This window comes from Neltuma alba, unplaced genomic scaffold (genome assembly GCF_004799145.2).
Source record: "Neltuma alba isolate B1F8T4 unplaced genomic scaffold, ASM479914v2 tig00006732_pilon, whole genome shotgun sequence".
Taxonomy (NCBI): domain Eukaryota; kingdom Viridiplantae; phylum Streptophyta; class Magnoliopsida; order Fabales; family Fabaceae; genus Neltuma; species Neltuma alba.
This window is the reverse complement of record NW_021634562.1, coordinates 8,631-21,116: the sequence shown is the minus strand read 5'-3', so window position 1 is coordinate 21,116 and position 12,486 is coordinate 8,631. Positions and strand designations below refer to the sequence as shown.

Sequence of the window (12,486 nt, the reverse complement as noted above, 5' to 3'; positions counted from 1 at the left end):
GCGACCGTAAAAAGGCTTGAAAAGGAAGGGATAAAATTGAAATTTTGTATTAAATTATATGACTAAAATTGCAGTTTTGCCCATTCTCTCTTATTACGTAATCGGACATGAAACTTCTCGCGGGTCAAATCTCCATGAGAAATTAAATTCTCTCAGAATATCATCCAAGAGATTTTTTTTTATGCATGTAATATCTGTAAGAAAGTTTTTTGAGAAAATGATAGAAAAATAATTATTGAATTTAAAAATGATAAATCGGTGATTTGGACATATTTTAACTTGTGAACATTATTACAAGAGTAGTCAAAATCATTACAAAAATAGTTATCATGACCTTCTTCTTTTTTTTTTGAAAATTCAACGATTTTTCAAGTTTCTTTGAAGGTAAAATCTGTGAGAAATTCTATCTGTTAAAAGCTTTACTGAATAAGAAGTACTCTTTTAGTCTTAATTATAAGACTCATTTTGTAATATAATTTATACTACAAATAAGTTTTATATTTAAAACAAGAGGAGTGCTATTTTGTTGCATTTCTCATAGATTTCTCGCAGGATATATGCACGTGTGTCCCTCATAGGATGGTTCTCACAGGTTCTCTCAGAATATATATATATATATATATATATATAAGCTCTCTCTCTCTCCTTTTTTAGTGAACATGTAAGCTCTCCTTTTGTTTTCTTACTGGCTTGATATCAAATACATTTTAAAAACAACAGCCACCCTCACAATCCAATTAAAACCAATGCAAACGTTATAATTAATGATGTGTGTGACCACCAAGCACTTGGATCAATTAGTAGAAGTTATTCCAACTTAACAAAAAGTCACATGTTCGAGTATTTAGGAATGTAACAGTATAAATGGTAGGGTCGCCGCTTATGTAGGCCTTACCACCATGACCTGATCCAAATTAGTCTGGTTTGTAATTCTTTAAAAGATTGGTCAGGATATCATGTGCATGTAAAAAAAAATGATGTGTGTGTGTGGTGGCATATATTTATATATAATGATGTTTGTGTAGAAGGACATCATCCACACACATACACCCACACAACACACACAAAAGAAAGATGGTGGGGCGAAGGAATGTGAACTTTATAAGCTGGAAAATGCGAAGAGAATGCGATGACGGTTCTTGGCATCGCACACAGGACATATTAGGGTCTCACTGGTTGGTGAAGTTGATGAAGTACTCACAACTGTACAATTTACTTATTTAAAGCGCAGAAAACTGTTCTTTTTTAAAAAAGAAAAATATATTTTAAACAGAGAAAAGGGGAAAAGGCCAAAAAGGCCCTCAAGTTGAATTTATTTATGGGAGAATGGCAATTAGATTCCGCTCGAGGGAATTAAATGCAAAAAAGTCCCTTGAAATCATGAAATTATTCTGAAGTCTTAAGGGACCTTTTGCAATAAATTTTATTTATTTAATTACCAAATTACCCTTCTTCTTCTTTTTAGATTTGTATTGACAACTGAAAGAGCAGTGGTTGACAACTCAGGGTGCAAGGATTGACAACTATCGCGGCTGGTTTAACAACACATTTTCTCAGCATATCACATTATAAGTTGTTAAATCAGCCGCGATAGTTGTCAATCCTTGCACCCTGAGTTATCAACCACTGCTCTTTCAGTTGTCAATACAAACTTAAAAAAGAAGAAGGGTAATTTGGTAATTAAATAAATAAAATTTAATGTAAAATTTTTTTTGGGACTTTAAAATAATTTTATGATTTCAATAAACCTTTTTGTATTTAATTTCCTTGAATGGGACCTAATTGCCATTTTCCCTTTATTTATTTATGATATGCAGTACCATCATGACATGATGTTTTGTTTGGGTATTGGCTTTTGAAGATACGAGGGACAGATAGAATATATATGGCTTAGCCTCTCAATCAATATGCAGAGAACCCCAAAAGAAAGCACCCACCGCCTATAAAGGAAAATTCTCCTAAAGTTTTTGCTCTCTTCACAGAATATTTACTTCAGAAAAAAAAAATATTAATCAATTTGTCAGTTTTTATAGTTTTTTTAACCAGATTTTTAATCAAGTTCCTTTTTTTTTTCCCCTTCTGTTTATTGAGTCCTTACAGTTTCCTCAATTACAGGCATTAGTTCCTAATCATTTGTTAATTAAGGATATAATGTTGATGCTGAATAAGTAACATATATAAGTTATTACAAAATAAAAAAAAGATTTTCTATAAAAAATATGGAATAAATTGATTTATTATCAACATAATCTGCATATGGTTAATTTTGATTTTATTTGAATTTATATGGCAAAGTTAATCCAGGAGTAAATTTGCTGGGTGACAGCCATATGCATCACTAGTCATTAACCTCATTTTCTCACAAATTAACAAATTATAAGAATACAAACAGATAGCCATATATAATTAAAAAAACCGTAAGGACTTAATTAAAAAAACAGACACAAGAACTTAATTAAAAAATCAAGTAAAATTACAGAGACTTGCATATTACTTTTATCTTTAATTTATACATTAAAATGTATTGACTTGAAATTGTGATGATAATTATTAAAAGCATGATTCTTTAATTCTTTTATTATATGCAGTGTGAATGAAAGAAAGAATGAATAAATATATTCCTCCAAAGATTATCTAAAGGGAGATTGGTTAAATGATTCCCAAACGCATTATTTATATTTATTGTTATCCTCGTTCTGGAGCATATGGCATCTATATATCTTGTCCTTTGAAACAACATAATCTCAATAACCGACCTTGTTATTAATCCACACGCATTTAACACATGCACTTATCAGTCATGTATATGTATAGTTACTTAATTCTATAAAGGTTTTGTGCTCCAAATCTTAATTTCATTTTCGATTTGGACATTCTTGGATGATCCATCAAAATCTCAAATTAACTGCTCATTGCCCCAAAAAAAAAAACTCTAGATTTATATATCTTGTATTTTTACTTGATTGCATTTGATTCTAATCTTTTTGAATAGCTAAGTTGCAAACTGTAATTAGTATGATTTATTTTGTATGCGAAGTTGTTAAGTTTGTATCTATACTAATATAGATCAAATTTTTATGGGTTTGATTTTTAGCATTCGATAATTTATAATTAATATTGAACAGTTTTCTCCGAAAAATATTTATATTTTTTCCTCTCAAAACAAAGGGATTCAAACGAATAATAAGCCAAAAATAATTATGAAGAAATACTACGTGGGATGATATATAAATTATGTATGCTTGTGTTTGCAAACCAAAGGATATATCCAAAAGAATAACCCGGGTGGCTTGTGCATAGCATTAGGCAGTAGCATCTACAGGTTATAAGTGGTTGTAAGGATAGGTCCTTTGGCTTTTTTATGCCTTTGTTTCCGAATTAGAAGGGAAAATACTGGCAGTTTGATCAGATTATAACGGGATCAAACCCACTGGAGAGTACTCACAGTACTAACTTATACTCCTCCTATACTTAATATAAGAATTAGTTGAAAGTTGGAATTAGTCATAAATATAATACCTCAATTTATTTTGTCTCTTATTTTTTCCTATAATATCCTTATTGATTGTAAAAAGTTTTTACTAAGCAATAATTTCAGTCATCCAATCCACATGATTGAAGAAGATACACTACCTCCAGTCTTAATTATAAGAGCTAGTTGATTAATTTGAAGAAATTAAAAAAATAAGTTAAGTTAGTCATTTATAATGAATAAGTGTTGTCTTTCATAAAATATCCTTACTAATTAAGTACACTGGCTAGAATTATCATTGTTAGAAGGACTTTTTTGAAAAAAAATGCATAAATATGATAGACAAATTGTGGATTAGGGTCTTATATTTAAAACCAAAATAAAAGTCAAATAAGGTCTTATATTAAGGACTGGATGTGGTATAATTTAGGAAGGTCAACACACATTTATAACAAATAACAAATTTAACTAATTTTCTTAATATCTTTAAATTAGTTATATAGTTTTTATGTTAATAACCAAAGGTATGTGTGCTATAACGCAGAAGATGATAAACTTCTCCTACATATATATTTCTCTGCTACCATATGGTCAATCCATTATTTCCTTCCTTGCTCTTTTGGAAAAGAAATTTCATATCAAATTGAATTAAAAAAGATAAGATGTATATTATCATCTCACCAAAAAAAAAAAAGACTCATGAGTTCAACATGTTAAGATTTTGGGTCAAAATTAGAATCAAATTCAGTAACATGCATCGATGTGTGTGTGTGTGTGTGTGTGAGTCTCACATAAAGAACTTTCGTAAAATGTATACTATATATTTTTTGTATATAAAAAATAGACGAAGCATATTATTATAAATAGATCAGATGACTAACTAGTGTAGAAAATTAATCCCAAAGCCGATTTCTGTTTAATTACGTAGATACTGCAAACTACTTTATAATTTTTTTTTGGCCAAAACACAAGTCATTTTTTATCAATAAAAAAAATAATACTATTGATGAAATAAATGAGGTCAAGTATTCTTTGCTTGACATAAGGGTATAATATATATAATGATATGGTTGGAAAATTAAGTTGAAAAATAATAACAATAAGAGTATATGTAGAGTGAATGATATAATGCTTATTCTGCATTATGTTACAATAATACATAAATAAAGGTCGAAATTCTCTACATACGTCGCTGGCCTCTCTCACTCACTCATACATATGCATGTAAATATCGCACGCATCTTTACTGGCCGTTCAGGTTAACTTATAAATAGCTTTTTAATAATGATTTATAGAATACGAGGTAAGCATGTAAAAGAAATTTTATCTTGATTAACATAAAATATACTTATAAGTGTTTTTTAACGCTATCACAAACAGGCCCACTATCTCTCTCTCACACAGACACACCTTCTCATCTCTTCACATCTCCAACGTTATCATTTGTCAAGTCTTAATTGGTTTTTCTTTTTCAAATCTTGGCGTGTGACAGATTTGGTCATCATCATGATAAGTCCATTACAATTCAATTATAACCAATAGCAGTGGTCGATGATTAATTAATTGAAAAAATAATTCGGTTTAATTCCCCCTTAAACAACTATTAATGATTCACAACTCTGCAATGCAAGCTATTGAAAACTGGACCAACATTGAATTGGTCGATGCAGGGTAGAAATATACAAAATATGCATGTTTAACCTTGATCGATGAAAAGAGTCATATTTAAGTGAAAATGGTATTAATTCACAAGTAAATAGAATATTCATGTATAAATCCCACATAATTCAACAGAACAAAGTTACTGAAATATAAATCTTATTGGCAACTATATTTTTTCTTTTTAAAAACTCAAAATCACATGATTTCAAGCTCATCAAATTAAATTAAAGGATAAATCAACCCATCCAAATCTTCTGACCAGATTGATCAGGTGATTGGTTCACGGACTTGTTAGTTTGACTAAGCAAAGCATTTACCTTTTGTTTTTGTATGGATTAATTTCGTGTAGCTGCTATTTGTGTGTGTGAGAGAGAGAATTAAAGAATAACCAAGTGTTAATTTTATGCCTAGCTTTTATTGAGTGGCTTCCCTAAAAAGAAGCCACTTGCAATTAAGTTGTAATCTACCAGACAAGCAAAAATGAGACTTGTTCTTAGTTTCCAATTTCAGTGTACCATGCAAATGGAGCATTCATTATTATTATCTCATTACACACACACACACACACACATGCATCATCAGATGCTACTAATTAATTAACCAGGCTTTCACTTTTTCTCTTGTGATATATTAAATCATGAAACTTTAATTTTATCTCAAAGTTTAGTTGCATCTACTGTGGATCAACATTTCAAGTTGGTTGGTCCCACCAACTATATATCCCTTTTCCCTCTTAATTCCTCCATGCATGTATCCAACCAACTGTCAACGCAACAATCAAACTGGTATTTATTCTCATTTACATTATCTACATCATATTTAAATCATGTGAAATTTATATTTGTATTTGAAAATCAATTGGCAAAAAATAAAAAAATCTCATAAACTGAAAAAAAAAACATTTATATACTACCTCTGGTCCTTAATATGAGAGTTAGTTAATTAATTTGAGTAAATTAAGAAAATTAGTTAAGTTAGTTATTTGTAATAAATAGGTGCTGTCTTTTCTAGAATATATACCCTTACTACTCATATATATTAGTTAGAATTACCATTTGATTGAGTCTTTAACATATACAACTACTATAAGGATTACTTTAAAAAAATGGATGAATATGAGAAATAAAGTAGATTAGAGTCTTATATTTAAAATCAAATTAAAGTTAAACTAACTCTTATATTAAAGATCAGAAGCAATATATATATATTAAAATACAAACTAATACTATTAGAAGCAGGACTTTTTATGTCGGTAAATGAGGACTTTTTACATCGGATTGCGGAGAGTAATATGCATGAAAACGTAATAGTGTGTTTTAAATTTATGTCAGTAAAACAAATGACGAGCTATGTTGGATTGAAACTTTTCATTTGAAGTTCATATAATTAAATGAAATAAGTTAGAAATATGATAAATATAAATCATGAAAAGGGAAAGATCAAGTTGGAGTGTTTGGAAGGCTATTGAAGAAGTTGATTATTCGGCAGTACCCTTATCCGAACTTGACATTCCCTACGCACACTCTTATGATACGATGTACTCATCATGCTCACGCATGTACATAACTGTCATTTCAGGGTCATTTTCGTCCACATAAACTGCATCTCATTCCCTTTCTTTTAATTTCTTTTAATTGATTACTAACAAAGCATATATATGTTATTTCACAAAATCTAATTTTAGTCAAAATCAATATAATTGTGAAAAAGGTCTACTAAGATATGATTAATAAATATCCATAAGTTTATTTATAACGATGCTTTATCACTTAACCATCAGTCAGATAACAAGTGCTAAAAATGCTTTTACATCCATTTGGGGGGGAAAAAACAAAGAAATTCCCATTAAATAAACTTGAATTGTGATTGACACTCGCCATCATATATACAAAGGTTCAATTACATTATAAAACTTTCACCAATTTATATAACCAAAATAAACTCCTAAACTTTCAAGTTTATGCAGATAACCCAAACTACTCCTCCGGTCTTAAATATAAGATCCTTATACATAAGTATAGTGGTCTTATATTTAGGATCGGAGGGGTATTAGTTTTTTTAAAATTTAGAAGGGCAAGCACTGGTGTGCTTGAAGTCATTGGTGGAATCAAATTCTCAATTTTTTACTTATAAGAAAATTTACATGTCGTTAGATTACAAAACAACTGACAAACTATTAATTTTATACCGCTTAAACTTTATTTTTATTTGTATATAATATCCTCAAATTTTGAGTTATATACAGATAAATCCTTTAAACCAGTATTTTAACCCATTTTCAGGTAACTAATAAACAAAATTAATAGTGCGAGAGTTAATTATTTGTATAATGATAAAAATTCGAGGAGGTTTAATGTGAACTTTCAATAGTTAAGAAAGTTATTTATGTGTAACATAAAGTTGATATGGGATTTTTTGTATAATTTGTAAAAATTGGAGGGGTGTTTGGATGGGGCAAAAAACACTTTTAAAAAACGCTTTCATAACCAAATTTTTCTCATATACTTATTTTATATATTGTAAAATTATTTTTAAAATTATGATTTGGTTTCTACTCAAGTACTCTTTTAGTTATATACAAACAAACAACAACTCTTTGTATGATTTACCCTTTAATTAAATTCTTAATTAATTAGGCAATGTGTGGCACGCAATAGATTCGTAATGCAAAACACACACCTCAAGCCCATCTCACACAGACACACATATTCATTTTTTAGAGCATCAAACCCTAAAAGAACCCTTCTTTTTCCATCCCCATATATATATATACACATATATATAAATTTCCCCTTTATTTAATTTATTATTAAATCCAAAATTCTCATATTCTCCCTTTTTCCAATCATTCCCCAATAAATATAAATGCACAATCCCTCCTCTTCATTCTCCCCATGACATCACACACACAAAGACACACATCATATATATCTATATCCTTTAAACTAGTATTTTAACCCATTTTCAGGTAACTAGTAAACAAAATTAATAGTACAGGAATTAATTATTTGTATAATTATAAAAATTCGAGGGGGTTTAATGTGAGCTTTCAAAAGTTAAGAAAGTTACTTATATGTGACATAAAGCCGATATGGGATTTTTTTATATAATTTGTAAAATTTCAAGGGTGTTTGAACGAAAAAAAACACTTTTAAAAAGCATTTTTTTTTAAAAAAATGAGATCAAATTCTTCTCAAATACTTGTTTTGCATATTGTAAAATTAACTTTAAACTATGGTTTGATTTTGACTTAAACACATTCTTAGCCACATACAAACAAACAACAACTCCTTGTACAATTTGCCCCATAATTAAATTCTTAATTAATTAGGTAATGTGTGGCACGCAATAGATTCGTAATGCAAAACACAAACCTCAAGCCCATCACACACACACACATATTCATTTTTGAGGGCATCCAACGCTAAAAGAACCCTTCTTTTTCCATCCCCATATAAATATATATATAATTTTCTCCTTTATTTAATTTATTATTAAATCCAAAATTCTCATATCCTCCCTTTTTCCAGTCATCCCCCAAATATAAATACACAATCCCTCCTCTTCATTCTCCCCATGACATCACACACCCAAAGACACACATCATATATAGCCATATCCTTCAGACACACAACTCACTGAGTTCAATGGACCGAGTGGCAAAGTTGGCGTCGCAGAAGGCGGTGGTGATATTCAGCAAGAGCTCGTGTGGGATGTGCCACGCCATCAAGAGGTTGTTCTATGAGCAAGGAGTTGGGCCGGCGGTTTATGAGCTGGACGAAGATTCTCGGGGCAAGGAGATGGAGTGGGCCCTCATCAGGCTTGGCTGCAACCCGGCCGTCCCCGCCGTGTTCATCGGCGGCCGCTTCGTCGGCTCCGCCAATACTGTTATGACCCTTCACCTCAATGGCTCCCTCAAGAGAATGCTCAGGGGTGCCGGAGCTCTCTGACTCTAACCTTCACTATTATCATTACTACTCCCCAAACACTGCCTTGATTATTACCTCAGGAACCTCGAACAAACCTGCGTTGTTTTCTTCTTTACCTTTGATCCGCCTGTTTTTTGTCCTTTTTGCGGCTTAATTGTACTAATATAATCATCATCATCAGTATCTAATTAATAAATATCTATAGAGCACTTTTATGGTGTATCATATTGAATTCTAATATCTTCAATGCATGTTTAAATTCTCGGTAGGATATACAGATAGATAGATAGATAGATAGATATTTATATATAAAAACTTGATGTATATATGCTAGCCAGCTGCATCGTTGGTTTTGATTTCAAAACTCTCAAACAGTTTCTTAATGTTAAATCCTTTGTGCACCTTTTACGATAAACAAAAGGAGAGATCGAGATGTTCCTTTTTTTTCTTCATAATCTGTAAAAGTTAAGAATAGAATTTTTTAGGAGGATGATAATTGTTATTAATCACCTCTTGCTCTTACATTATATTACTTCCGGTCCTAATTATAAAACATCATTTATAGATTATAAACATCTTCTTATAATTAAGACCCGATGTAGTGTTCTGATTTTAAGAAGTTGGCCAAAATATATATATTTATATATATATTAGTATGGAGAGAAATGTTATTAGTGTTAATAAAAAGATGAGAAGATAGAGAAAGGTGGTTATATATATATATATATATATTTATATATAGTGATTGACTTATACGAGGTGAATGGAATTAATTTAAACTTTTTCGAACATACTGAATTACTAATACACCGTTATGTATATAAATAAATAAATAAAAAGCTATAGTTGGAAACAAATTTATCATGGAGAGACATTAATTAATTAGTAGTGATATGATTAAAGTTGGACGAATTGATTAAATGAAATTTTTACGTGATAGAATAATATATGCATATATATAAAGTGAGAATGGTCACGATCAATTGAAAAGATGGATAAATATTCGATGATGCATAAAAAAATATACCAAGTGGATAAATTTCACATCCATCCAATATATATATTCGTTTTGGAGAATTGTTAGTGTTATATCCCATCGCCTTCACCAACCGTCATGCCGCTGTGGGCCTTACCCTTTCGTCTTTCATAAATCATCAATCAATTAACTATATTCTTAAAAATTTATAACACCTGATTTGTCTTAAAAAGAGGTGAGTATAACATTATCACATCCGAATATATTCAATTAACGAAATTTGGATACTATTTTGATTAAAATTTGGGTATATTGAATTAAATGAGGAGTATTGTTATTGAATGAGATTTTAATTGGAGGCTCAAATGAAAAAATTAATAATCAATCAGTTGTATTCTTGATAACCTGTAATACCTAGTTTGTTTAAAAATGAGCATTATGACATCCGAATATATTCAATTAATAAGATTTGAATACCATTTTGATATATTGAATTAAATAAGGAGCATCATTATCAAATGTGATTTTAATTGGAGGCTCAAATGAAAACATTAATAATTAATTTTGAATTTAAATAATATCTTGATTAAGATTTGAATATATTAAATTAAATGAGAAGCATTATCAATTAAATAGCATGTCAATGGCGCTTAAATAGATAAATAAATAAATAAATTTAAATTTTCATATGTTCTTCCTAATTTCTGAGTCTCTAATTCAAATCTCATTTGAATGAATTTTAAAAAAACAAATCATAAATTTATTAGAATTTAAAATTTAATCAAATATTCTAGTCTGTATATCGGACAGGAGAGAAATTTCTAGTAACCTCATAATTCCAACTTATAAAAATAAATTAAACCTAGTAACGCAGCATTCATCATTATGATATTATCTTTTTAGTTCAGCCACTGTTATGGTATTATTATATTAATACTTCCAACATCCCATTCTAATTTTTATTGCTAAATGGAAGTAGAAAATAACATCATGAGTGCTTAATGGAGGAAAAAAAACTCCTACGATCCTTAATGTATGACTTTATTTAAGAGTTTATATCGGTCCAATATATAAGACTTTTTTTATAATTTTTTAAAAATTAATCTTATTAATATTTTCTTAATAATAATCAAGTAGGAGAGGGAGGGAGGAAATTAAGAAAGACAATTTGAATATCTTAGGAAAACTACATTATATTAACTAATCTAACTAACATCTTTAATTTATTCAAATTAATTATTTAAGTCTTATATTAATGATCACAGGAGTAGCATAATTCCACTAAAGTATATGTATATTTTAGTTAAGGAAACTGGTCAAGTTTAAGTTACAGTTTGCTTAGGATTATACTCCTTTGGTCTTTAATATAGAATTTAATTGTTAAGTTGATTTTGGTCATAAATATAAGACCTATTTAATTTCTCATATTTATCATTTTTTTCTAATTTATCCCTATCAATTTTACTAGTTTGTGAATTTTGCTATTTTTGGAACAATGGTCCCGTGTTCCTCGTTTCTGCTTTCAGAAAACTAATTGCTGACATTGGCAAAGTGGAAGCTTATAATTGACATTCAACCTTTTTTCGTGCGTCATTTTATTTCTTTAATGAGAAAGCACTCAGTTGCACGGCATTTTTAACATAACTGTCTGTGTTAAGACAAGAAGAAGAAAATGTCGACTTTGCTGCTATCATTGATTCAATTCACAGGCATGATTCAACCTTGCGACGCACTCTGATTTTTAGGAGGTTCTCAATGCTCGATAGGAAATGAAAGTAGTGCCACTATATCTTGGAAAGTGAAAAGGCTCCAAAAAGCAGTAGTTGATATATATATGCGAGCAATCATGGTGGCCAAGTCAAGGTAAAACTTATTAACCTATCATTTTGGGTTGCCTTCATCTATAAGATTACTGCTGCTTGCATGTAAGTCATTTCCATTTGTCTTATCTTCAACAGTTCAACTCATTTCAAAATTAAAGTGGGAAAGACAATTTTCCAAGGGTAAATGATGGAAACTGTTTACCTTGGAGTTATATCAAAGCAAACTGAGCCACATAATTTAATGTGGAGATACTACTCTTGCCTTGCTTCTCTTTGCCTGTGTATCTGTTTGTGTCTGTATATATTTGTTGCCTTCTGACGAGAGCCTTTTGTTGTTCGCCTTGGAGTTCTCAATCAAAAATAAATCCAAGCTATGCAGTATAGTGCAAATTCAAGTCATTTCACTTTTGGGAGCCTTTATTAATTATCTAAGTTAGACTAAATGCCATGCAATGTAATGAAATGGGGTTTTGGGTTTTTAAGATTTAAATGAATGGTGCCTAAACTAAATGCAATGAAAACAAACCTAAGATACTATATTTTTGGTGTTTTAAGATAATAATGATGGAATGGAAATGAATGATAGGAAATCTCTTAAAAATGGTTTTGATGGCAATCATAGTT

General features: G+C 29.9%; 1 protein-coding gene across 1 annotated transcript; it reads left to right on the top strand.

Moving 5' to 3' along the window:
• The first annotated feature begins 8,781 nt into the window (after window positions 1-8,781).
• On the top strand, window positions 8,782-9,084 carry LOC114750994 (monothiol glutaredoxin-S10-like). The gene has a single exon (XM_028939644.1). The coding sequence runs from the start codon at window positions 8,782-8,784 to the stop codon at window positions 9,082-9,084; it is 303 nt and encodes a 100-aa protein (XP_028795477.1).
• Window positions 9,085-12,486: the final 3,402 nt, after the last annotated feature.

Bases quoted from the DNA above. Each gene is read 5' to 3' on its own strand.
- LOC114750994 (XM_028939644.1), top strand. From the start codon at position 8,782: ATGGACCGAGTGGCAAAGTTGGCGTCGCAGAAGGCGGTGGTGATATTC.